Source organism: Vicugna pacos, chromosome 11 (assembly GCF_048564905.1).
Source record: "Vicugna pacos chromosome 11, VicPac4, whole genome shotgun sequence".
Lineage (NCBI taxonomy): Eukaryota > Metazoa > Chordata > Mammalia > Artiodactyla > Camelidae > Vicugna > Vicugna pacos.
In genome coordinates this window covers 90,330,576-90,358,529 of record NC_132997.1, presented here as the reverse complement: position 1 = coordinate 90,358,529, position 27,954 = coordinate 90,330,576, and the positions used below count along the sequence as shown (strand labels likewise).

General features: G+C 38.3%; 1 protein-coding gene across 2 annotated transcripts in view; it reads left to right on the top strand.

The window, feature by feature from the left end:
* The first annotated feature begins 3,822 nt into the window (after positions 1-3,822).
* The window catches only part of RAB11FIP2 (RAB11 family interacting protein 2), a 40,133-nt gene continuing 16,001 nt past the window's right edge, over positions 3,823-27,954 (top strand). For both annotated transcript variants that reach the window (XR_012077619.1, XM_006200170.3), the window contains exons 1-3: positions 3,823-4,682; positions 10,016-10,458; positions 11,160-11,628. Coding sequence is in view for 1 of the 2 variants with exons in the window: in XM_006200170.3 (XP_006200232.1) it covers positions 4,330-4,682; positions 10,016-10,458; positions 11,160-11,628 (1,265 nt within the window). In the remaining variant the exon portion in view is untranslated. The remainder of the gene's footprint in view (positions 4,683-10,015; positions 10,459-11,159; positions 11,629-27,954) is intronic.

The following is a 27,954-nucleotide window of genomic DNA, read 5'->3' as shown; positions in this document are numbered from 1 at the left end:
GAATTTTATTAAATTAGTAAATACGTTCATCTGTGAAATCCTCTACTACTGGAGAATAAATATTGATTATTTTTACTTTCTTGTCAAATCGTTCATTTTCATTGCAGCAGTACTGTTAACACTTAGAAATTCTAGCATTTTCCTCCTTTAAGATATATTATTTTCCCAAGCCCTTGATTGTGGAATTACACCAAACATTTCTGGACATATCATTAGTCACAGGATAATTTTAAAAAGTGACTTCAATTCTGCTGCGTTGTCCTTATGAATGCAACCCTTTTCCCTTGTTTAAATCATTGTCTTTTTATATCTTAAAATTAGTAAAAAAAAAATCTTTAAAACTTTAAGACAATAAACATTTTTGCAGAACCACTTTGATCCCAGATCTTATATAATTACTATTATATTTCAGTATGAGTCAACCATATATTTGATCCAACTGACATATTTTTACTTTAAATACACATAATCAAAAAAGTAAAACAAAACTTTCATATAGGAAATCACTTTTACAATGTGATTCAAGATTCTATTTAGTTTATTTTGATTTGTTTGTTCATTTGTTTCTCCTGGAGAAAAATATACTATATTCTTATTTTGGCTTAGAATATTAAGTCATAACTTCTGATCTTGCCAGATAGTAAAACTAAACACTTTTGGCTCTAGCCAGGTTTTTGGAAGAAATGTAGGTGCACCAGGAAGAGATGTTAGTAATTCCAGTTGTCCAACTCTTGCCTTTAGAGTATTCCCTGAATTGTGTTGGAATCCGTTACTGTGTTGCTGTGAACTACGCCTGCCAACTTCCACCCTAGAGATGGCTATATTTCAGAGATGAGTGAAACGATACTTGTAAACAAGTTTATAATCATTAATAAAGCTTACCAAACAACTTAAGCTCTTTAGAAACACATTCACTCTCATAATTAGTTGCCTATTGCTTATTTAATTACAACTTTTAGTAGAGACACACAGACTTTTAAAAATGGAATTTGTAAAAATTTTAAACTTAGGTTTATTTTCATGATGTTTATTTTGCCTTTGTAAGTTTTAGGTGTCAATTTATTTCTCTCTGGAGATCCTAGTTGAAATTCTACCATTGACTATTCCAGTGCACTCTTTAAAAATCCCTACGAATATTTTTCTGTAAAGTTGACAACTGCCCACTTTGGGATCCAGATGCTATATTCGCAGTGGGATGATTTTGTTCTGTTTCCCAAACACAGCCCTTTCTTACACGGTCTCTCAGAGATGGAAAATTCTGCCTCGTTTTTTTACATTTTATAGTAACCTTTCATCAGAATTACCTAAAACCAGGTCTCTTCATTCCAGATGGCGTCTAGTTCAAGATTATAAGACTCATTTGTAGTTTGGTTCCCTAAATATCTTGTTGGTAAATTAATCCAATGTCTCTTTTTAGAGCTCCTACTTCTTGCAGAACTCACACAGCCACTGCGTGTGTGTATAAGCAGCACTGAAATACTGGAGTTTCCAATAAATGAAAAGAAATCGACAGACACTAGCAAGTGTCAGCGGGTCTCTGAAAGAATGTGCTGGAACCTGAGAGGTCTTTGAGCTTTGTGGTGGTGTCCTTTAGAGTCAGGGGAGTATTTCTTTCCACAAGATTTAAATAATATATAATGTTATCCCCTCTTCCCCTAAGGTTTTTCAACTCTGTGGTTGCTCTTCTGACACAAATATATTGGGCCCTCTTGTATCTCCATTCAAAAAGTATTTAATGAAAAGACCCTTGTTTCTTAAGTTTTAAGTGCTGCAGCTGGTATCCATGGGCAAACTGAGAAAACATGGAGAACATAATGTTCTCCTCAAATGGAAAGGTTTTAAACCTTGCCTGAAAATAATAAACACAATACCTAACACTTTCATAGTCATTTTAAGTTGGAGAAGTGTATGCACATCTGTCATATTGTTTTGTAGTCTTGTGAAGGGAGAAAGGCATTAAGCCATTCAATAATTGCCTACTGCATGCTAAGCACCATGAAAGGATGGGCCATGATACACAAGGCAGTCCAAAGAGCTTAGGCTTTTCTTGGGAAGAGGAGACACGAACAGAAAGAGATACAATAAAAGTAGTATATAAATGTCTACTGTAATAGAGAAATAGGGGGACAAATGGAGACTTAGAATGATGTTCCATACCATGCTAGGAAATGTACATGTATTGTCTCATAATATCCCTCCCAACTCTAGAACAGCAATTTTATCAACAATTTATGGACAAGGAAATCCAAGCTCCCAGAATCTAATTGCCTCAGGAAGCTAAGTGCCCATCAGGAGCTTTGTACGGAATTTCTGGCAGTCACGACATCAAGCAAGGCTCCTGACTCATCAGCCATTACCCACCAGATCAGGCTGGTTTCGGAAAAAATGCAGTATTAACATATCCCCATTTTTTTCTCTTAACGCTGCCCCTTTCATTCCAACAGCGCTGGTGTCCATCAGGCCTTGCCCTCAAGGCAGGAAAGGAAATTGTAGGTCCTCCTTGGTGAAGGAGGCTGTTTGCTTTTCTTAGTTGACTTAGTTGACTATGACCAGAATTATTTCTAAGTTTGCTTTCCGGGGAAAGGAACAGTCAACAGGTAGAGCGCAAGTTCAAAACCCCAGAGGTCTCGGGTTCAATTCCCAGGACCTCCTCCAAGCCGCAATCAATGAAGAAATCTAGTTAAATTTGGTTTCTGAAGTTAGACTACCAGACTGAGGGCCCAGGAGGGTCCTTTAGACAGTGAGCCCATGGAGTCGCGATGGGGTCTCAAGACATGATGGAGACCTGTTTTACCCATAAAGAAACGGAGGCTCAGAAAGGCGAAATGACTTGAGTAAGGTCACACAGACTTGACGGTGGCAGACGTGGGATCAGAACTAGGTTTTCTGATTCCAGCCCAGTGCCTCCCGTGATCTTCATTAATCCCTGTGTTAGCTTTGGTATATATTATGTGCTTCCCTCTGTCCTGTCATCTGAGTGGGGGATGTCCTTCCAGTCAATTAACAACCTTCTCTCTTGTCAAAAAGAGAAGAGTGGATAAGGGGTCGGGGGAAAGTGGGTTTTCGGCCACTGAAGGGGGCTGCTTTATTTCAGCACCACTCATGGACCGCCCGCTCCGTGCCAGGCACTGGGCATCCAGGGTACGGCAAACACAGCTTCCAAAGACTGAAACTGGGTTTCTCTCTAGACCAGGCAGGCCCCGCTCCTTGACTGTTGCATCTCAGTGCTGTCTCCCGCTGTTCCCCGAGCCCCACTGCCGGCCCGTGCAGGTGCCCACGGCCCCAGCGCCGTGCCAGGCCCGGAGCGGGCGTGAAACGGCGGGAGAAACCCAGCAATCGCGCGGAGCAGGCAGTCCCCGCGCCCGAGCCTTACGCTCCCGGTCACCACGGCAACCGGGGAGGCGCTGACCCCTGACCCCGGGGCCCCGCCCGGCCCCGCCCCGTCGCGTTCCCGAGATCAACATGGAGAAGGCCAACCCGGAAGTGCCGCCGCCGACGCCGCCCGCCGGGTGCTAGGAACCGCCGGCCCGGCGAGGCCGAGCCCGGCGCCTGCCGCCCTGCAGCCCGCAGCCTGCCCCACGGTCCTTCCACTCCAGGGCGGCCGCGTCCCCGCACCCGGTTCCACTCCATCCCCCGGCGACCCGCGCCCGCCCCCACCCCCGCCCGAGAGGAGGAGCCGAGGGGAGGAGGAGGAGGAGGAGGGAGAGATTTGCGAAAGGGAGCGAGGCCGCGCGAGCCGCCGGCGGTTCGTATTACCGGGGTCGAGAGGAGGAGCCCGACCGGGCCTGCGGACCATCGCGGGGAGGGCGGGAGGCACGGAGGGGGCGGGGGCGGCCCGGTCTCGAGGAGGCGGGCGGGAGGCCGGGGGCTGCGAATCGGGGTGGGCGAGCTCTAGTCCGCGGGGCGGGGGGCGCCCTCCCACCTCCACCGCCCGCCGCCGGGCCTTGGCGGCCTGGCCTCACCTGCCCGCAGGCCCGGGAGCCGCCCGCCGCCGCCACTGCCGCCGCCGAGGGCCCGTCCCGGGGACCGGCGGGACGTGAAGGTGCGGACGCAAGGCGCGGGTGTCCGTGCGGAGGCCTGGACTGCGCGGCCAGGTGATGGTGGGCCCCTGTACATCTCCGGAGGAAAGGGGACCCCCGCCCAGAGCACCCGTGCCCCTGGGCTGCCCCAGTGAGGCGTTTGGACATCAGCCCTAGGGAAGTCGGGCAGCTGTGAGTTTGCCTGTCTCCGTTAAGTGCCCTTAGGATGCAGTGATTAAGGAATTAGGCTCTGCCTCCGGGAGGGGCACTGCCTGCGCTGTTGAACTCGGTGCAAAGAAAAAGGACAGAAATGATGCTTTCCGAGCAAGCCCAAAAGTGGTTTCCAACCCACGTGCAGGTCACAGTGCTCCAAGCCAAAGATCTTAAGCCAAAAGGCAAAAGTGGCACCAATGACACGTACACTATAATTCAGCTGGGCAAGGAGAAGTACTCCACCTCTGTGGCTGAGAAAACCCTTGAGCCAGTCTGGAAGGAAGAGGCCTCTTTTGAGCTACCTGGATTGCTAATGCAGGGGAATCCAGAGAAATACATTCTTTTCCTCATAGTTATGCACAGGTCCCTGGTGGGTCTGGATAAGTTTTTAGGGCAGGTGGCCATCAATCTCAATGACATCTTTGAGGACAAACAAAGAAGGAAAACAGAGTAAGTTATGTAATTTATTTTGAATTTGGGGGAGCTTAACTATATCTTATTTATGGATTTTCTGTTCTTGGAAATGATTTGTCTACCTGGGGCATTGGTTTTTTGGACTGAATTTTGAAACCCACTTTTAAGCACCATATTTGCATGAATCTGACATAAAAATAGCACTTGTGAAGAAACATTTTTTAAATGGAGTATTTAATGATCCATTACTCTCTCATTTGTTTGGGGTAAACATCTTCAATAATTGAATGTTTTGCTCAGGATTTCAAGTATATTCACATTGTTTCACTACTTACAAGAGGACTGGATCACAGTGTTGACCAACTAAAACAACATATATGTAAAATTTTAAGATCTTTAAACATTACAATTTTGCAGGAACTAGAACATCAGAAAATTAAATCTGCCAGCCTAACGTCTTATGTATATATATTTTTTTCAGTTGAACTCCGAAGCTGTCAAGTGATAAGTTACCAAATTTAAAACTCAGTATTTTATTTCAGCGTTTTAAGCACAGTTGGCTTTTATTTTAGCTCAGCCATTTTTCGGGGTCACTACATCTTGATGGAGTCTAAAGCTGTTAAAAAAAAGTTTTAAAAGTATGTGCAAACATCCTCAACCTTGAACACAATTACTTCAAAGTTAGTTCTGCAAAGCCAGTGTGTTTAGACCATATTAAATGCTGTCAGATTGGAGACAGTGATTAAATTCTTGTCGTGAAATGATTTAATGACGTCTTCAGTGACAACGTGGCCTTTTTAATACGACTTCCAAGCTTAGGATAGATATATTATAATTTAAAAAACTGAAAGTTAAAACTACGATATTATGTCTTAAATTGAGAAATAGTATGTTTTCCGAGATAGTGACACCCCTTCCTTAAATTTTATAATTCCTCTAGTCTGAGAGAAGATGGAATTAATGAGAGAAGAATATAGATTGAATTTTTAAGAAGACTTCAGATTTCAAAAATAGCTTTGGAGTTTCAGTTATAACTGAAATTTATTTATGCTTTAAAAAACTTTTTATAATAACTTTCTTGAAGTTCATTTTACTTTCTTATACTTTAAAGCAACCATCTCTTTCTACATATATCTTCCTGCAAGCTTCTCTTGATTGGAGTTTTATTTTTATTGAAAAAATGTTTTTTAAAATCGAGTCTTTAAGGCTTAATATATTGTAGGGTAAAAGGGTAGAGAGATAAGCAATACTAGGAATGCTAGAGGAAAAATGGTAAATATTTAAACTGATGAGATGAAAATGTTTTAAGAAAAAGGTTTAAAAAAAGTGTAAAGTTGAATACATTATCAGTGATTTTAGTAACACTTCGATACCTTACAAAGTAGCATTAAGATACTTCTGAAGAGTTCTTGATCAAATTTAAACTGAAAAATAGATACTCACCAAATAATTTATTTCAAATTGCCAATTTAGGGTGACCTCACTTTATAATATTTAAATGTTTTGAATGTAAACTTTTAAGTATATCACATCTTCAAATTTCAGACTACATTTACAGTGCTTTTGACGTTAATGAATGATGTACTACAGGTCTTCTCTGAAATACAAATTTTCTAAGTGAAAGTAGGCCCAACTGTGAACCCAGAGATTCTGAGGATGAAATAAGCTTTTAAAATTTCTCCTCATTTTGCTCTCTATTTTTGGCAGCATCACAATAACGATAAGTATGACTGTAAACAATACTCTAACATCATAGTTTCCCTACAGAAACTCTCTGTTGGCTACTATGTAAAATTGATCCTAGAACTTTTTGGGATAGAGGGAGTGCCTTTCAGTGTTACCAACAGGACTTGTGATGTTATTGCATTCAGAGTGATTTTCACATGTTATTAAATCCCTAACGTTTTCTCTCTTTGTGGATAAATGGGGACCATATATTTGGTGAGATACCTTTATTGGTAATATTTCTAGTTTTTTAATATATTTAATAGCTTCCTTTTCCAGCACAGCTATACATATGGCACAGTAAGAGACAGACTTGAGCCACCGGTGTATTGCAAAAAAGATATTTAATATTCTACACATTGCTGAACCTTGTCAGCATATTCCCAAGTGCTTTTTGGAAAACCAGTATGAGTGATGAAGGCTACCAGCTGATTTAGAAGTCCCATGAAACTGCTGGGTGTGACGCTTTTTACTATTGACACTGAAGACAGGTATTTACAGCTTGTCTTCCAGTTGTGTGGTGAGAGGCAGAGAAGTGTGATGGCTAAAACTATGGTATTACCTACTTCTGTACCTTAAAAAATTAAAAATCCACCCCCCCTTTTTTTTTCTTTTAGGGCGAGGGGAAAAGGGCCTTAGCCAGAACACTTTGAGTAGGGCATGGAAAGAGAACTTCTGTATCTCCCACTTTAATGGGTGTCTGGGTTGGTCCTGGCACAAGATTTAAGGAAATTTATATAGTATTTAATAATAGAATGGTAAAATCTTTTATGCTGTTATGTAATACCGATTGATTTTTTTTTTCAACAGTTGAAGTGGGTGATGTTGATTTTTTTTTAAAATGCTCATGAAAAGTAGTAACAATCAGAGTCCCTAGAGTTAGGTACGACTCAAACACATGCAGATTTTAGGACTGTGGTGTGCGCCTCGGCCGTGCACCTGCGTCCTGGCCTCTGGCACCCTTACTGCCAATCTTGTCCTATTTCTGACCACACAGCACCAATTGCTTGGGAATAGTTCCCACATGTGTGGTGGTTTTTGAACATGGGCCTGTGCCCACGAAAAATTGAACAGAGGCCATATACAGTTTAAATCCAGCACTCCAGAGGTGAAAAAAAAAAATCAGCATTAATCCACTAAGCCTCAAATGCTATGTCTTCATTTTATCTTTTTGAAGCCTGGGAAAACAAGTGCTATCTCTGGAATGAGTCTTGAAGGTCTCATTAAGACTTCCCCATTATATCACTTTCAGAACAAAGCAGCTAGAGTTATTTGTCATGCCTGTATTTTGAATTAGTGTATTTGTTAAAGTTCTTTGCAATTTTTCCCTCACCTTGGCGGGGAGGATGGAAAATACTATATTTACAGTTTGTATTCAAACACAGGCTTGCTTTATCCTTTAGAGCTTACCTAATCTTTAGCTTTCCATAGCAAAGAACCAAACAGTGCAGTGCACACACATGCAGTATTAGCTTGGTAGTTTTAATAATATAGTTCTAGAAATGAAAATTCACTCAACATTTATTTAGTCCAAGGCAAACTGCCTTCAAGGAGCTTACACTCCGCTAGGAGAAAACCTGTATTGCCTTCCTCTTTGGCTCTCATGCCTCCTGGTTAAATACAATGTTGTGTAATAGACAACCAGGTATGTGTTTAACCTTATTAACATATGTGGTTCATTCAATTCAAAAGAACTACTGTTTCCATGCAGCTGTTATTCATCAACTTTGGCCATTTTCCTTGTTGATTTCAGTCTGACACTGAGAAGTTACTTATTCTCTGTGCCTCAGTTTCCTCATCTGTGAAATAAGGATGTTAGGCTAGATGATGTATTTGATTATATTTCTAAAATTCTGTGCGTTTTGATTATCCTCACTCCCTTCTATTTTTTCAGTTATTGATTTTTTTTCTCAGATTTGCTTCAATTTGTTATACATGTGGGAATCCTACATGCTTGAGTTTTTTTGTTTGATTCTGTTTTGTTTGGGAATTTTGAGAGGTGCTTTTTTTCCCAAAGTGGACTCACCTATTTTCTGTGTAACTTGAGATGTTAACAGAGCACTTCTCGCATGTCAACTGTCAGAAGGATTCCCCGCCCCACCTCCCAACTGAAAATGCTCTGTTTTCCAAAACTGTGAGTTAATAAGTGGATATATAACCTTGCTTCATGTCCAGGCTTTTCGAGCGCTCAGTTTTGTGGTTGTTCAGGGTTCTCTGTTCCACAGAGTGTGTTGTTGTCACTTCTTACTTCTTAGTCCCTGAGTCTTCAGATTTCACCATTTGCCTCAGATAAGGGATTTTCTCCATTTAGGGTCTCAGGTTAATGCTTTCTATTATAAAATATTTTTTTAAAGTTGCTTGTTTTGATTGATTTGATTGTTTTGATTACTTGATTGAGTTGCTCCAAATTAATCAAAATATTTCTCTTGCCCGATACTTGCTAAGATGTAGCTGGTGTAGATATTATGTGCCAGTTTTCTTCTGCCTGGAAGGACCTGTGAACCAGTCTTCCACCTGATGTATAGTAAATGTAGCCGCTTCTGCTAGATCCTGTAAAATGAGATCAGAGTACCCTGTGTAACTAAGAAAATGTAACACCTATAGAGCTGTATTTAAATAACAGCCTGTCTGCAGGAAGAGATACTATGCTTCATTGTCAAGTAATGTGAAAACATGGTAGAAATTCTCCTGTAGGCTGGAGTTTGCAGATTTTTGGCTGTTTGCCCTGTAGACAGACAACTTGTGACACCAACAACTGGAGAAGTTCTCATGGATAAAAGTACTATAAACAAAACCAAAATAAACTTTACTTCTTAGACATTGTTTAAAAATGGGCAGTGTAATTCATGAAGTGACTAAAAGCGTAAGATTTGGCTGCAGTTAAGTTTTATTTGGTATTGTCAGTATCAGTAGTTAATGAAACACAGATTCTAGGAGGAAGCGTTTAAGCTTTCTGTTTGCTTCAAAACTCTTTACAAGATTTATTACTGTTTGTCACTTTTGGCATTTTACTTATTTTGCATATTTTATTCAGGAAAAGGCTTTGACTTTTTTTATATGAATCTAAATTACATCATATGTAGTTTAATTTCATGATTAGCAAACTGTAGTAGTCTCCCATATTAACAAAATTCTTTTAATAGCTTTTATGAAAGAAATATTTTAAGATAGAAGGTAAATATTTATTATTTTATTAAAATGTTATTTTTAAATTATTTTATAGTGCTCAAAAATAGTTTGTATTGATAAATTATTTTAGGATCTCTACCTCAATGTCTTTTAATGATAAAAAAGAAAACATTCTTCAACCGTTAGTAGCACTTACCCCAGGTGGAAACATAATAGCCATTATTGGTAAGAATTCTTGACGATGAGTGATTTTCAAATCATGAAAGAAAAAGTGGTCTAAATACCTTTACAGAAAAGACTGATTGCTTCTGTATATGCCACATGGCAGAGACTTAACCGGGTTTTTAAATGAAGCGATGAGTAAAACCAGAAGCACCCTGGTTGACAGTTTCTCCTCCAGTGCTCAGATTGTCTTGATGTAGAGTAACTTTACCTAAAAAGCTATTTGTATACAACAGAGCTCAGTAATCCTCTCTTCATTACATGTTACAACCCAGTTTTTCCTTCTCTTTAAGGTGGTTTAGATTAGAATCCAAACAAGGAAAAAGAGCCAAAAGCAGGGGTGAGATAAAGGTCAATATTCAATTTATGAGGAACAATATGACAGCAAGTATGTTTGACTTATCAATGAAGGACAAAACAAGATCTCCTTTTGCAAAATTAAAAGATAAGATGAAAGGTAGAAAAAATGATGGAACATTTTCTGATACATCTTCTGCAATCATTCCAAGTTCTCACATGCCTGATGCCAATGCTGAATTTTCAAGTAGTGAAATGCAGATGAAAGCTAAACCAAAAAAGCCTTTCCTTTTGGGTCCTCAGCGACTCTCTTCAGCACATTCTATGTCTGACTTAACTGGGGCCCACATCTCTTCTGAGAAGCTGAAGTCGGGCACCATCACTCAAACCCATCTTCTCGGACGCCAGGTAGATTCCTTTGGAGCAGTTCCGGAAAGTGGTAAGTGACATGTTCTTTCTAGTTGCCCTTACGTGGTCTGAACTACCCTCTTAATTTTTAAAGTTTAACTTCTGCAGTTAGAGAATAAAAATTGCTGTTTCTTGGTAGTAGTTTCTAGGTTTTGTCACCAAGTATTTATTGAGTACCTACTATACTCAAAATTGGCAAGATTATTAAAGGCAGAGCTTGTCTTCATTCAGTGCTGTATTTGTAGTATTAGATAATAAAAATTAGCCCTGGTCCTTTTTCATGGCCTGGCTTTTTTTTAACTGCCATTTCTCCTGTCTCAAAAGCCTGACACACAAATGAATATTCCATTTCATCAGAAAACTCCTAGAAAAAAAAACATTTAATGTTCAGAAGTAAGAAAGTAAATTTAATGCTAATGATGGAAAAAAGTGAGAATTTATAGCACTATGATGCCAACCCGAACCTTTAGTTTTGACATTATAATTTGTTTATGTTATTGTTTCTTTCTGAGCTACTAATTACTAATTGTCTAGCAATATACTAATTGTTATTAGCCTACATGCTGCTGTACCTTAGCATTTTTAGGTTGTTTTCCTTGATTATTTTAAAGGTTAATATCTTTAAATAGCTAATTGCTTTCATTCTAAAAGCAGCAGTATGCACCCAGAATGTGTCAAATAGTGTGATGTAATGTGTCACTGATTATGTACTGACTACAAAATTGTTTGCAGGAAGTCTCAAATCTCCTCACAGAAGAACATTAAGCTTTGATACTTCTAAAATGAACCAGCCCGACAGCAGTGTGGATGAAGGTGAATCGTCTTTCGGAAGACAAAATGACCCATTTACAAATGTGACTGCTTCATTACCACAAAAATTTGCAACACTGCCAAGGAAGAAAAATCCATTTGAAGAAAGCAGTGAATCATGGGACAGCAGCATGAATTTATTTTCAAAATCAATTGAAGTAAGAAAAGAAAATAAAAGAGAGAAAAGGGAGAAAGTTAGCCTGTTTGAAAGAGTGACTGGAAAAAAAGATAGCAGAAGATCTGATAAACTTAACAATGGGGGATCTGATAACCCTTGTGACTTGAAATCACCTAATGCATTTAGTGAAAATCGCCAGGACTATTTTGATTACGAGTCAACCAATCCGTTTACAACAAAATTCAGGGCTTCAAATGTAATGCCATCTTCGAGGTAAGCTTAACATGGGGGAAGTTATACTATTTTGAAAAATTATACTTGAAAGTATCAGATGTCCCTTTTAAATACTTGCATATTTTAAATTCCTTTTACTTTACTTGAAAAAAAACTCTTATCTTATTTTTATAATTAATTTTGGAGCCAGGCAACGTTGCATACATCTTTGGAATTGAACTTTTTATCTCAGAAGGATACAAGATTCTTAATCCCTACGTAGTTTATTTCTACTTATGTTCGCCACAAATTCACCGAAACTTTCAGAGAGAACAGCGTGGCTTTTGATGAGACATGATGAGAGTGAATGAACGGTGGGTGTTAATTCAAGCCAGAAATTAAGGTGATATGTTGTGTTTCTAGATATTATTTTTCAGAGTTTAGTTATGAATCAATAGCAGCCTATGGGCTATTCTTTAAGAAATACTGGCTTAAGTTAAGTATTAATAGTTTTCCTTATAGGTGTTAACTATCCTTATTAAATGACAATTTGAAGTAGTTTTTATTTGTGGATGTTTATTAGAAGTCAGTGAACCTTATGGGTCCTGTAAACACGTGAAAGAGTATCTGTAATGATGACTTACAGTCACAGAAATAATCTATCACCATAAACTGTAGATTTTAAACATCTGAGTTCTCAGGTATACGATGGTACTGTTCTAATGCCTTAAATGTATGCATTTAAATAAAATTATGAATTTTGCAGAAGTGAATAGTGGAAGAGCTCAATAAGGAAACCTCAAGCAAAGTGTAAGATGAGTTTATTGGGATCTTACGCAGTTAGCACGGAAGAGTGTGGTAGACTGCTTGCCACGTAACATGAACATTCTTTCCCTAGGTGGAAACGTATGGCGTTCAGACCCAAATGGGAAACCTGGCTCAGTAGCTCTGTGACCTCTCTCAACGTCAGCATCTCCATCTTTGGAAAAAAGAAAATAATACCTACTTGATAGGATTAGGGGATGATAAATGATTAAGTACACAGTACAAAGCCAGGCCCCATATAGGGAACCCATAATGATGCTCGCGCTTGCGTTTTATATGTCATGTTGAATTCAGAAACAGTGCTTTGTTTTGTCCCTCCGTAAACAGAACACAGAACTGACAATCAGCTTTTTAGGCTTTGATCTCCCCCGCCTGCCTTCTCATCTCATATATGTTAAAACATGCATTTAAAGTTTTCCAGGGAAAGTGTGTCTCTCTTTTGTTTTCTTTTATCTATAAATGGGCATTTACTGTGGCTTTCGAAAATACTGTTTGGTTTTCTTTAGAGACTGTACTCCAAAGAAATATGTTTTTATTATATGATATTAATATTTTATTGAAGAGTCCATGGGTTCAATACGCTGGTCTCAAATATTTCATTTTGGCATTTTACATAATATGCTTCACATATTGCGTTGAGTCTTACACTACAGAGGTAAATAGAAATGTATTTGCTCCCCCCCGCCCATAACAACTTTTTTGAAGAAGATTATCGAAAACAGCTATTGGAGATAATTTAGAGATTGGGTAGTTTACATAATTTAAGAGTCAAAGAAAAGCAAGAAAATGGGAAATGGGAGAAAAATTGTATTTTTAAATTTCGGCAGCATATGGAAAATAGTATCCTCAGATTTTTAATTGCCTTATACTTGGACAGTTTACATGAACCTAAAAATCAGTGTTTTAGAAGTGAGTGTGGCCTTTTGCCAAATTTAGGCTTTGTTTTGGACTACCTCAATATCAATGTTGTTTCCATCAAAATCAGAGCTGTTTCATGATACCTGTGTAAAATGATTGTAAGTATGTAAAAAGCGATAGATTTTTTTAAGATTTTCTCTTCTTCATATTCATGTGATGCCAGCTATGAGGACAAAAACGTTCATGGATTTCTGTGAAGTTGCTCCTCCTTTTTGTGTCACAAACCATCTTTGTGGCAAATGTAAAACATTTACAGCCAAGGGGTAGCTCTAATTAATAGTACAGAAAAGAAGGATTGACTGTAAGTAGAACTAGGAAAAGAGTGCAGTTCACATTGTTTGGAAAGCAGCTTTATCTGGAGTGGAATCAGGGAAGATACAGTCGAGGTAGTTTGGCCTTGCAGTGTGTTTGTGTATATCAGTCCTCAGTTATATGGGACATTTGAGATTTCTCACGTTAGCATCTAAACCAAACGCACTTTTGAAGCTATAGACTCACATCACTAGGACACATGCTGTTGATTATTTTTTTTCCCGTAGTGCTAAATGGATCTATTTACAGAATCTCTTGGACTCTTGTGACTGATGTTTGTGATGTTTGCTGAACAAAGTCAAGAGCAAAATACGTAGCTGTAGACCTGGATATTGTTAGAATGAACTGGCTCCCCCGGGATCACAGGTACACGGGAACCATGTTGCTACCCTCTGGGTGAATAATGTGTATCATTATTGGAAAACTGGAGACTTTCCTTATGCCAAGCAATTTTAGGTACTAAGGAACACTTACTTAAAAATTAGGGTTTTTATTTCTTTGTGAGTAAGGTCCACCTGAAGAAATCACCTAGTAATCACAAAAAATATTGCATCTTGCTTCTGTTCTTGGAATAGATCCCACAGACTGGCTTAAAACGGAGAGAGGAAATGAGCTAGGCTTTTTGTTGGGTTATTTCAATAAAGAGCAGGGCTCTCTGAAACAGTTTTTCGTATAGTTTCTAATTCTTGGTCTCTTTCCTCTTCCATGCCCCCACTTCTTTGAAGCCTTTCTTACCCTTGTATGAAGAGGTAGTTGCTCCTTGTGCCGCAGTGTTTCCTACCTAAGTCTTATGTCTATGGACATCATATTGTTCACTAATGTGACCAGCCGCTTTTTTCCCCCTCTCTCCACCATGGACATCTTGAGGGCCGGGTCTGCACTTCATTCATCTTTCAACCCTTAATCTCCAGCATGATGCTTTGGTAGGTGGCAGATGTTAGAAAATCATTTTTTGAATAATTGAGCAGAGTATAGCAGATGGGCTTCCTAAAATGCAGCTTTCATTCCCTCAGTCCCTTGGTCTCCTGCTTCCAGCCCAGTGTGGGCTGTGAAGTCTTTCTGATACACCAAAAACAGACTTGCAAAGGCAGATGTGTGCGTTTTTAGATACAACTAAGCATGATTAGAAATCTAAGTGAGTTTTAAGGGACTACTAAAATTTAATATTCATACCCTAACTAGCACATTTCTGGAGTTTGTTAAGAACTCTGTAGTAGTTAGGATAGGTTATCAGCTGCAATAAACAACCTCTGATCTTGTGGCCTTGTCCCAATAAAGTTTATTGCTCTTTGTTGTCACAGTTTCGTTTCCTGAGATGGGGATGGGAGAAGTGGGTGCTTCTTTCCATGTACTCGTTCAGCTCCACACAATCACTCAGGAACCAGGCACCTTCCTTCTTGTGATGCTGCCTTTTACTACACGTCCTCCAAGGTCACGTGGCAGGGAGAGTGGAGGATCACACGTGGGACGTCTTCATATGCCAGGCCTGGCAGGGGTACCCGTGACTTCCCCATGTGTCCCACTGGCCAGCGCTCAGTCATGTCTCAAGCTCAGTGCAGCCAGTTAAGAAACAGGGTTTAGCTGTGGACCCGAGAAAACTGAATTGAGTGTGGTGAGTATACAGTATTGCCCTGGCTGCCTGTTCTGAGAAGTCTGGATACTAACACTTGGCACGCTGTAAAACCCCTACTACACGTGTGCATGAAAGTGTAGTTGGAACACTTGTAATTTTCAGGAAAATGTTTTATCAGTTTATTAGTGGTATTGAGTTGTGTTCTAGAATTGCTCCTCCTCTTGCTTTTTGATTATAATTGACGGGTAACTTAGCAGCATCGGTATCAATGAATTTGTTGTGCGGTTAACCACACAGATTATAAAATAATGCTTTTTTGCATCAGCAGTATTTACCTTTCTAAAAACAAGTATTTCTGAATGTTTGTTATGCCATTTTTCAATAATGTGTTCACAACCAGTTCTTCCCTAATGCTGGGCAAGTTTCCCACTGTGGAGTGGAAATAGGTGGGTATGTTCACTGAACCAGATTTCTTTTTTTTTTTTTTTTTAACAGAGACACAGCTAGACCATTCACTTAGGTAGAGACATGTGACCACGTTCTGGCTTATCAAAGACTTAGTGGAAGAGATGGAGGGTCAGCCCACCATATCCCTGGGTTCCACATCTGTGGAGTCAGTCAATCTCGATTTGAAAGTATTTCGGGGGGCAAAAATTCCAGACAGTAAAACTGGAATTTGTTGCATGCTGGCAGCTACTTACATAGCATTTACATTGTATTGGGTGTTATAAGTATTTGAGAGATGATTTAAAGTATATGGGAAAGATGTATCTAGATTATATGCAAATACAACGCCATTTTACGTAAGGGACTTGAGCATGGAGATTTTAGTAATCTCCTGGGGTCCCAGGACCTGTGCCCCACAGATACCGAGGGATGGCTGTATGCCAGTTACAGGTCTAGTCCACGAAAACCTCCTATACAGTCCTCCCTGTTGCCTGTCTTCTTCCATACCCTAGACCAGAGGTTGGCAAGCTAGGCTGGTGGCCCATTCTGGCTTGCTGCCTGTTTTTGTAAATAAGGTTTTATTGGAACCATTTGTTTATGGCTGCTTTTGTGCTATAATGGCAGAGTTGAGTAGTTATGACAGAGACTGTGTGACCTACAAAGCCAAAAATATTTGTTATTTGACCTTTTGCAGAGATAGTTTGCTGAACCATGGACTAGCTAAACGGAAATCTTTAAGAAGGGCAGAGCCATAAGATAGGAACAGCCTGGGACCCCGAATGCATGTGGAAGTTCTTCTAATAGCCAAGAATAACCCTTGAACTTTGTCTTGAATGATTAATTCTCAGAATATCAAGTTACTGTGACTTTTGCATTTATTTATAATAGCACTTAGCGTTAATATTATTTAGCATTTAGGGCACGTAGTGGCTCTTCTTCTGTTTAAGAAAGCCTAATTCAAAAAACTGTCAGAACCGCTGATTTGCAGCACGAAATCCAAACTCTTCTTCCTAATTTTCAGGGGTTGCTGTGGACTTCTCTTAACTATCCAGCTTTTCCTTTACTATTCCTCACCTCTCTGTTCTAGGTGAGCTAATTTCCTCAGCGCACCTCTCTACCCTGAGGTCCTTGTGACTCTTGCCAACTCCATTCCTTGGCCCAGTTGTGGAATGCACTCTTAACTCATCTCTGAGTGTCCTAAGCCTGGCTACCCTTGATGTTAAAAGCTCTTTAATCCTATCTTGGTCGATAACATAGTGTTCCCTTCTGTGGAATTCTGCCGATACAGAACATAATTGCTGTGTGATGTTTATTGTATCTAGGTTTTGGCCCAACTAACCTGCATGAACTTCTGAACAGTTGTGCTGCATCTTTTTTTGTGGGTGCCTGCAGCGCCTGGGTCACCGCGTGGCCTCAGTGCCGATCATCAGGGGCAGCTGGGGATTTTTTTTTTTTTTTAAACTGCAGTTTGTTGGGTCCTACCTCAGACTGAATTAGAATCTTTAGTGAGTATGCCCTGAAATGAAAACCAAGATTTTAAAAAACTTCCTACTGATTCTGAGGCTTAAAAATTGTCGATCTAAATCACATCATTTATTTCATAGAAGTTCATTAAGTACTTACTTACGAATAGGAATCAGGAGTTGTGCTCGTAAACTGGTAATGGAATAGACAGTTCAGTCCCATTAGCTTTGTTTATAGGGCCCTAACTAAGGTAGAAGGATCAGTAAGGAGATCAGCTTGACTAAAACAGGGATGTGGAGAAGAGTATGGACTTGGCTGAAAAGCTAAGAAACACCTAAATTAGAGTAGACACTGAAGACCAGGCAGAAATGTCTGACTGTTAAATGTTTACAGCATCTGAGGGATGAATGGTTTCTCAGGATTGTTCAGTAGTGATGAACAGCAATATTTTTAAAATATGCTTGTGTTTGTATGCTACCTGTAATAAATTGAAGAGAAACTCTGTGATGTGTATTCTTCTGAGCCTCTAGTTCAGGACTGAAGAACTCCTCCTGGTTAAGGGAATTCTTTAATATAAGGAGTAAATTCCTTATGTTGTGTACGTCTTATCCTGAAATTTTAAAAAAACAGTCAGTCACACAAGCATACTCTGTTTGATGATTGTTTAATGTTACAGGGGCAGCTCATCAGAGCAAGAACTTATGGGAGATCTTTTTACCAAGGATTTTGTTTTGGGAACACCCTTCTATTGAGTGACTTGCACAAAGAACACGCCTTCCCTTCTTTATCTTCTGCCTCCTTGTGGTTGTGAATACCATGTAGCAGATCTCAGTTGTGCTGTGGTTACTTAATGGTATGCTTTATAGTAATAGTCCTAGGGTCATTGATTTTACTACAGCATGTTATGTGTGTATTTCCCTTTGCAGTATTTGCTGTGAAAGAACTTGTATGCTGCTTAGCTGCTGAATTTAGGCCAAACATATTTTTTACAGCACTACATAAATAGTGTCTGAGATCAGCACCTCAGGTTGATCACTAGTATTTCATAATTTTGCATGGTAGTATGCCTTTTACTTTGGGGATCAAGTTAACCTAGTTCTCCCTTCCCTTCGTCCCTCCCTGCTTACTTTAATCAGTTCCTGTCGATGATTGTATCATAGGTTTCTTAGAAGCTACAGAAAATTAGTTACCTAGAATGTATATTTAAATGTGTTTCTAATTTTCACACATCAAAAATCACCATAGGCTTTTAAGCATGTAAGCATTATTATGAAGTCGTATAACATGTCCATTAAAAAGACGAGACTGTTCTCTGTAGGTGTACATCTTGATTTTAAAAAGTTATAGTAAACAAATGATCCTAAAAGAGAAGATCCTATTCATAGTTGGAAAACTTTCATTTTTATAATGCTCCGTATGGACTTTTTTTTCCTGTATAAGTTTAAAGCTCAGTCTTTGGCTTAATAAACCTTAGCACACATAAGGTTTATTTCAATAGCAATATTTATTTTTGTTCCTATTTGTCTAATATTAAAGATAATCTGCCTGTTATTCATGGCAGCCTATAAATCTTTTATAGGCTGAAAATTCATAGCCTCAGGTATGAGGCAGAAAGCAAAAACTTTTGAGATGATTTTTGGAGCCATTAATCCATTACTGCCCAGGGATTTACAGAATGTATCCAATGAAACGTTGACTGGGAGCATGAAATACGCGATTTGATTAGTTCCCTTAACACTAACTAGAACTTTTATGCTTAACTCCCCAGATACTACTTGAAACTTTTTTACCCTTTGTCATCCTAATACTCATTATAATAGCTCTCATTAATTGGTACATCTCTCAATGGGTTAATTTGCCGATACCAACCATGCCATCCTTTTGCTAACTTACTAATGCAGATTGGTATTTATAGACTTCAAAATTGAAAACAAAAAAAGCTCTAACAAAAAAAACCAAAAACAAAACTTTGGTAAGTTATTATTATTTTGAGCTGAGAGATTGAGATACAGAGAGAATCTGTGAGAGAAGAAAACAAGCCAAAAAAATCCACAAAAACTACTGTAGGCTAATAAACTGATGTGAAAATTTCTCAATTTACAGCACTTGACAGGTGCTAAAAGAAAAGCATCTTTAATTTTAATGTGTTGTTAGGACCTCTTTAGAGAGACTGTACAAGTTATTAACAAGGTCCTCTGAGACAGGAGACGGGTAATTAACAAGACCTATGGAGATATAGTTTAGGTAATTAACGAGCTCTTAGGCACTGGACACGGGATAACACATAGCGAGTCCAGTAGTTAAGGAGAACAGGTTGTTATGATATGATCAAACACGAGATGTAGTATGTAAGTCCTCTTGAGGTTTCTGATAGGAAGGTATTAAGATTATATTCTAGTGACGCCAGTGCACTAATTTTTGTAAAGCCGTATGTAAATTTTTTGGTTTAACTTTTAAGATAGTATTTGAAAAGATTATTTCTTTGTAAAGTCAACAAGCAGGGAAGCTTGTTACATGTAGATTAATAATCTTCATTATTTGCAATTAATGAACATTTATATTTTGAGAATAGTACATTGGAAAGACAAATGATGTGTTTTATACTTTTATTGTCCTGTTTATTTTTCACCTGTGGCCTGTTGGCTAAAATTGCCTATTCCAAATTGGCAGTCCACTTTCCTTGTCCACTTTAAAACTAGTTCTAGACCAAAGAGAGGACTTTCCTTCCTCAGTTTGATTTTTGCATAATGTGCACAGATCCCGCCAGTCATGCTCCTGTCGTACCTTCAAGTCTGAGACTAGATTGTCCCAATTTCAGATACTTGGTCTAATTATTTCCTGTGTAAATTTGAAATGTTGGGGGTATGAATTGAGTTTTGGTTCAGAAAACTCCCATAGTCAGCAAGCCTTTATTAAAAACATGTTATCCTCCGAAGATTAAGAATATGAAGAAATCCTTTGCAGGTCTCCTGATTCATCCCATTGCTTCCTCAGCGTGGCTGCTCTAGTCCATCAAGATTTTTTCCAAATTTCAGATATGATAATCGAATGATATTTTCATTATTTTTAGATGAATATCAATATTTTTGGATATAGCAATATTTGCTGTATACAGGGAAAGCAGAGGTTATTAAGATATAAATCCTGCTCTTAGAGCTCATAAAAACAGGCATGTAAATTATTAGGTCTGAATTCTGTGCCGAGGACTGGACATTGTATAGGCATTGGAAAACTGAAAGATTTTTAAGTTGGATTGTGATGTATTCAAAGTAGTATCTCAGACAGATACCCTGTAGCATGGGGGATTCTGCTGGGGACAGGAGTGGGAAGAGGGAGGAGGCCTTGGGGCAAGAGAACGAGTTAGGAAGTTACTTATGTTGAGAGTTGACGGAGGTCACTTGGCAGTGAGGATGGGAAAGAAGGGAACATCTCTGAGATATGTTTCTGGGCTAGAATAGAATAGGAGGGGTTTAACCATCATGCTGTTGTGTGTGTATGTGGAGAGGAGGGATAATGGGGGATTGGTAAAGGAGAAAAAAACAAAGATTATTCCAATGATACGCCTTCAATCGGCTTCTTAAATTTGATGAATCACAGTATTATAAAAACTGTATTATAGCAATGTCAGATCTGTGGTCTTTGAGTCAGACTTGGCATTTCAGTCTCGATGAAGAGGTTTGAGTTTTGGGCTTTTGTTTTTAATGAGGTGCTGTTTTATTTATTTTAGAGTTTTGTTTTTACAAAATAGAAATTACGTGTTTTGAGTTATTCAAGGCAAGCAAGTTAGTATCAGTAAAGGTTCTTAAGTGTTTTTGAAAGCTGGAAAATACTTTGGCTTTTTGAATACAAGAATATGTATTTCTGTAACTGCTTATGGACTTCATGCATTTAAAATGTGTTCACTTCAACACTGTAGTTACTATATGTATTTCTCTCCAGTGGTTTTCGGCTTTACCAAATCTTACTCCCTTTGGAGCCCTTTTGTTAGTCTCTCACTAAGAGAATAAATTCTGTTTTTTATACTTTGCCCCTACTTCTGTGCACGACTTTTCCAGGCCTCCTGTTTCTGTCTTTTGAACATTTCCTTTTGGACCACTGTGATCCCACCTGTGGTTCGCTTTTTTCATAACAAAAAAGCTTTAACTTTTGAAATACAGGTACTTTTTCTATAAATTTAATATATGGTGGTAGTGTTACCTGTGGCCAGGGTGTTTTAAATAGCTGCTGGTGATCAAAATTAAAACAGTTAATCTGATTTTTAAACGATCTTCCTTTTAGGCATTTAACTAGTTTCTGAGAATATTGGGATCTGGACATTTGACATTTGTCTCCTTGAACTTACATTTTAAGGATAGATCGTTGCTCTTTGATTTGGTGATCAAATATAATATGGTATTATTATGTGACAAAATAATTATAATATAAATATAATTAATATAAATATGAAAATATGGTATTATATTAATATTTTAAATATATATTAAATAAAATGTTCTATGTATTTTATATATTTAAGCTTAGAAATCTTTCTGACAAAGGTGCTAATACCACTTAAATGGAATTACATCAATCAGCTGGCCTAGAATAAAACTTAATTCAAATTGCCAATTTAAAAAAATTGTTTTAACAAACACGTATGGTAAAACTCTACTGGGGCTGGAGGTTGAAGATAGGATTCATTGATTACTAGTAGCTTCCCAGCAGTGACCTATAACCCAGGCAGAGTGAACCGTGTTGAAGGCGGAGTTTGGTGCTAGAAATTGGGGTGCTGCTTCTTCAGGGAAGAGACCTTTGAACTTTTGTTCTTCACCATTGAACATGATTTTTTAAGTTGGGGAGTGACTAGATACACAATTGTTCTAGTAAATAGCAAGAAAACTTATTTAGAAATTTGTGAGATGCATTTTGAAAGAGTGTTTTCTAAATAGTGACTATACACGATTATATCATTAGCTCTCTCCTGACTACGTAGTAATTTTACCGTTTCTTTCCTGGTTGGAGTCGTGGAGCTGTAGTGTATGCCTGTCATTCCCTGCCTGGCTCGCGTAGGGCTCCCAGGAGCCAATTAGTGAGTGCCCTGCAGCGACTCTGCGTTAAGTATAACAACCTCTTTGTTATGGAGCTTGGTGTGGGAATGGGGTATTCAGGTTAATCACGTATTTTGTTTACTTGAGGTGTACAATATATTTGTTTCGTGTAGATTTTTTCACTTTCAAAGAAATGAAATATGCCCCTAAATAAATTAAAAATGGAAATCATACCAAACATAATTTGATTCAGAAGATAAATTTGATTAACTCCTTCTACCCAAGGGTTTTTCATTGTTACTTGAAAATATAAATATAGTAATGGTAGAATATCCTAGAAGGAGTACAGGATAGGTGTTAAGAATTCAGGCTTAGGACTCAGGTCTGGATTTGAGTCTGCTGAATAGCTGCATGACCTTACTTAACCTTTCTGAGCCTCATTGTAAAATGGGAAAACAACCTTGGTGTTGTGGAAGAGATCAAATAATGTAACGCACGTAAAGTGCTAAGGGTAGGCTTGCCCATAGTCAACCTGGAAACGGTAACTCTGGCTGTGATCTTAGTACAAAGCATCTACAGAATATAAAACAGTTGCTTTAAATATGTTACATGAATTTATTAACAAGTAATAATATATTCTCAACTTAAAAAATTGTTAAAGAACTTAGGAGCTCATGTTTCCGCTGACTGATGAAGGACATACATTTGGTAGAAAACAATAAATTTGATAAAAGTTTTTTTCAAGATGTATGTTCAAAAATAATCTTTGATGAAGTAGAATATAAACCACATTGAAATTAAGTGTAAGTATTCCCTGTTTTTAAGTAGAAAATTTCTTCTATTACTTTCAAAGCAAAGATGTCATAATCAGTATTGCTATAAAATCCTGTGTTCAGAAATTGTTGCACAATGCTAATAAGGACTGTGCAGCGTCCATATCTAAGCTTTGGCTTTACCTTCAAGCATGATGAATATTTCCCAAACTCATGTGACTGAGTTCAGATTAAATCGTTTGAAACTATTGTAAGAAAGAGAAATGCTGTTTCTGGAAAACTCAGAACATTTCAGAGTCCCCTTTGGGAAAAGGGTCTGTCCTTGCCTTAGGAAATTCACACAGGCAGCAATGCCTCCCTTCTAACCAAGGTGTAGTAGTTGGGTTTTTCATTGCTTTGTCAGTGAAAGTGCCCTCTTTTGTTTTTGTTTTTCACCAAGAGTATAAGATTCTACTCAGGTAGTCTCTGAACTCAACGTTCTTCAGTATGCCTGAAATAATATTAACGGTATTTTTAATGTTCTGTCATTCTGGTTTTGAAAAAATATATTTCTCAATTAGAAAAAAACATATAACTAAAATTTGAATGTGAGATATTTTTGGATTGACATCAATTTATTTTATGGATTAATATCTCATCTACTTATAGGGACGGGTGGGGTCTTACAATGTCTCCTGGTACCTTCTATCTTTAGATTACTAAACTGCATGTATTAGAGTGACATTCTAAAATATATTTGTTTTAGAATTTAATAACAAGTAATGGACATTACTTTTCTTTCTCATGTAAGAATTCTGTTATTATTGTGAAAGAAGGATTCATGAGGCAGTGTGTCTTTGACATCATAAGCAGGTTACATACAAAATATGTAATTGTCCTGATTGGAGGTACAGTTAGTAGATACTGATGGAGACAAAAATGACAGGAGGTTGAATGGGTACAGTTAGGCAGTCGAAGCATCGTGGAAAAGGTAAAGTCTCAAAGGATGGATCTATGAAAAGAGAGGAAAGGGCTTCATGAATGGAAATTGAAATGAGAAAAGGCAATGAGGTAAAAACTAGTGTTGTAAGTGGCTCTCAGGGACCCAACCTACCCTACACTCTTAAGGTTCGGGTAGTAATGGAGATGAGACCTTATTATTAGGAGCTTAGCATGCTAGGATGGAGAATTTGCACCTAATTCTAGAGTGAGTATAAAGATTTTTCAGCATATGAACAATATGATTGGAATACAGTTCTACGAAAACCCAGAGAACAGTGCTGTTGCGGTTGCTTGTATGATGTGGACCTGAATGGGAGGGGACAATGTGAAATCAAAGAAAGATGACAGTAAGATTCCATTTCATCGCAGGGCGTTCTTGAACATTGGAGGCCTTCCTGGTGGCCAGAGGGCACCATGGCTTCTTTTCCAGAGCTTGGCTTTGTCCCAGGTGCAGAGCCAGCTTGGGGTACTTTTGGCCCAGGGTATTGTGGGTCCCCCAGCCAGAGTGACAAGTTTCCTAAAGATTCAAGGAGAAAAGATTTCTTTTTGTATCAAAAGAAACATGATTATGGTATGTATGTAGTAAAATGTAAAAATTTACCTGAATTTTTAAGTTAAATTTGAATGTCAAAGAAATTTTATACTTACTCTCAGATTTATTCTCATGCATCAGGGGTACTAAAGAGAACAAAGTTTGAGAACCTTAGTCTTAAAGAAATGGAGAACTTTTGGAATTCATAGAGCTTATGTTTGGAAATTTGTGGATTGTTTGATTGACTATATTTAAAATAATTATGTCTTTTTTTCACCAGGAGAAAATAGTATGAGTTAAACTTGATTGAACATGATATTCTTGATGAAACAAGCCTCAGTTTCATGGATATCTGTCTATCAATCCTCAGGTCTTACATATTCATTACCACTTCATGACAGAAAAGCAGCTAGGTCTGAATTTGCTGTCCATGATCTTTGGTGTCATTGTCCACAGTTTCTTAATTGTTTTGCCTGTGAGATCTCATGAAAGATATCCTGTGAGAATAATAATAAGTGAATTACTGTTAATCCCCATAGACGTTTATGTATTAGGTTCTGTTTTGCCATCCAGGTATTTAGCGTGCATGCCCACTCCCAGGAGAGATAATGGAGTATTTTAATCTATAATATCATTAATTTGATTTGGTACTGACACCCCCCCCCCAAAAAAGGAAAAAAGCAATATTGAGGTGCACCTTGGCTCTTAAGCGCTGTTTGCATGTATAAAAAACATAATTGAAGTGTGCTAAAGGTGGTTTCCTAGTTGAATCTCTCTGGACACTTCATTTTTTAGGGCTTTTATAAAGAGGATCATTAAAGAATATTTCCTTAAACTCCTTTAACATTGAACTTCTATGGAATAAATGCTTGTAGAATTTACCAGAAAACTTCCAGTTAGTCTGTATCGTGGTCAAATACCTAAACTGGTAGACCTGGTTGGTAAACTGGACAAACTGGCTCGTTGGACTGATTTTATTGGAAGTCACCAATTTGAAGCTTATTTCAATTCATATTGGCATTTGTAAGTATCAGAGTAATTCTATCTTTGAAAGAACTGGAAAGTACTCCATTGGTAAATAGATTGTGAGCTCTTGATAGAAGTAATCTTTGTTATTCAGAAGAGTGACTTCCTCTACTCTCTGGGGACTTGATACCTAGTTGTCAAAACCTGTATTGACCCACTATTGATTTACTCAGTCAACCAGTAGCCCACTTTTTAGACACTTTTATTAAGCACTGGCTATTAATTTACTCAGCATACATTTGTTAAGCTCTGGCACTGTATCAGATGCTGGGACTGAAAAGGTTGAGATATTCCTTCCTTCGGGCAGTTTGTAGTAGGAATGGGTAGGGAATCCAGGGATTAAGATCGGTACCCAAAATGCAAACTTAAAAAAATTTATTTTTAGAGCAGTTTGAGAGCACAGCAAAATTGAGCAGAAGGTACGTAGATTTCCCATGTATACCTTACCCACACACATGCATGACCTCTCCCGTTATCAGCCTCCCCCACTAGAGTGGTACATTTGTTTCAATTGATTTTATGTTGACACATCATAATTGTAATACTCATTTGAGGTTCCTCTGTGTCTTTTCATGGCTTGGTTGCTCATTCCTTATTTAACACTGGATAATATTCCATTGTCTGGATGTACCAGTTTATCCATTTACCTACTGAAGAACATCTTGGCTGCTTCTAAGTGTGTGCAGTTATGGATAAAGCTATGAACATTTGTGGGCAGGTTTTTGTGTAGACATAATTTTCATTTCCTTTGGGGTAGATACTTTGGAATGCAGTTGCTGAATTGTTTGGTTAAATTTTCTGTTTCTCCACATCTTCATCAGCATTTGGTGTTGTCAGTGTTGTGGATTTGGCCATGCTGATAGGTGTGTAGTGGTATCTCATTGTTTTAATTTTCTTTTCCTTGATGATACATGATGTGGAGCAACCTTTTATGCTTACTGACATCTGTATATCTTTGATGAGGTATCTGTTGGGATCGTTGACCCATTTTTAAATGGGGCTGTTTGTTTTCCTATTGCTGAGTTTTAAGAATTCTTTGTATATTTTGGATAGCAGTCCTTTATCAGATATGTCTTTTGCATATATATTCTCTCAGTTTGTCGTTTGTCTTTTCATTCTATTAACAGTGTTTCTCATAGAGCAGAAACTTTTAATTTTAATGAAGTCCAGCTTATCAATTCCTTCTTTCATAGATCATGCCTTTGGTGTTGTATCTGAAAAGTCATTACCATATCCAAAATCATCTAGATTTTCTCCTGTGTTGTCTTCTAGGAGTTTTACAGTTTTGTGCTTTACATTTGGATCTGTAGTCCGTTTTGAGTTAATTTTTATGAAAGATGTAGGGTCCATATCTAGATTCGTATACCTTACATTGGAATAGCACTTTGTCATACAGAACATTTCATTTTAACTCTCTTTTAATCCAATTTGAAATAGGTGGTGGAATTTTCTATTTCTTAATAAAAACAAAGTATGCAATTTAGAACAGTGAAATAGGCTATACCTGGTGAACGATAAGTTTGGAAAGATAAATGTCGTCAAATCCAATAGTCTTTGAAAGCCAGGCTGAGAAGTTTTGTTATTGTTCAGGGGGAAGTTGGAGGCCAGAAGTTTTTTGACAGATGAATAATGAGGTTAGACTTGAGCTTTAGAATATCTTACCCAGCCAGGTGCATAGGCTGGATTAGACAAAGGAGTGGCAGAGACCATGAGGAGGCTGTTGTGACAATCATTTTGTAACCAGTTTACACAGATAATATGACTGAAGATATCAAAACTGCTGACTTTGATAAAACATTTGCACATACATATGCAAATATATACATGTATAGGTGCAAAACTCAAAATAATTTTCCATCTCCGTGAATACACTTGAACTCTTGGTGCATTTGTGCATGTTAATTTTTAAAATTAATTAATTAATTATTTTAATTGAAGTATAGTCAGTTTATAATACTGAATCACTCTGCTGCACATCAGGAATAGACACAACATTGTAAACTGGTCATGCATGTGGTCTTGTGATCAGAAAGGCAGCAGGGCAGGTGAGTGGGGAGGAGACAGTGAGAGATCCATCCGGAAGCGGATGGGGAGGACCTGGCAGGTTCCTGGAGAGGCACACAGGCTAAAGGCTGGAGTCAGGGGTGTCTCTGAGGTTTCCCCTTTGGTGACCAGGAGATGGACTGTCACCAGAAGGAGGAAAATCAGACAGAACTGATAGAAAAGTCAAGATGATGATTGTTTGGGGAGAACTTTGAGGTGCGGCTAAAGTGTCCAGTCTGAGACTTTAAACAGACATTTATTTGTAAAGGTGATATTACAAAGGATAAAGTGATTGTGGTTGAAAATAAAAGATTTAGCAGTCATCAGTCCATACAGTGGTGGCAGTCGAAGTAGTGGGAGAATATGGAATCAGCGAAGTAGGGTAGGAAAAGAGGTTTGAAAACAGAGCTTTAAGAAATAATCCAATGTTTCCCATCTAGGGAGAAATGAGGAAGGTGACAAGGA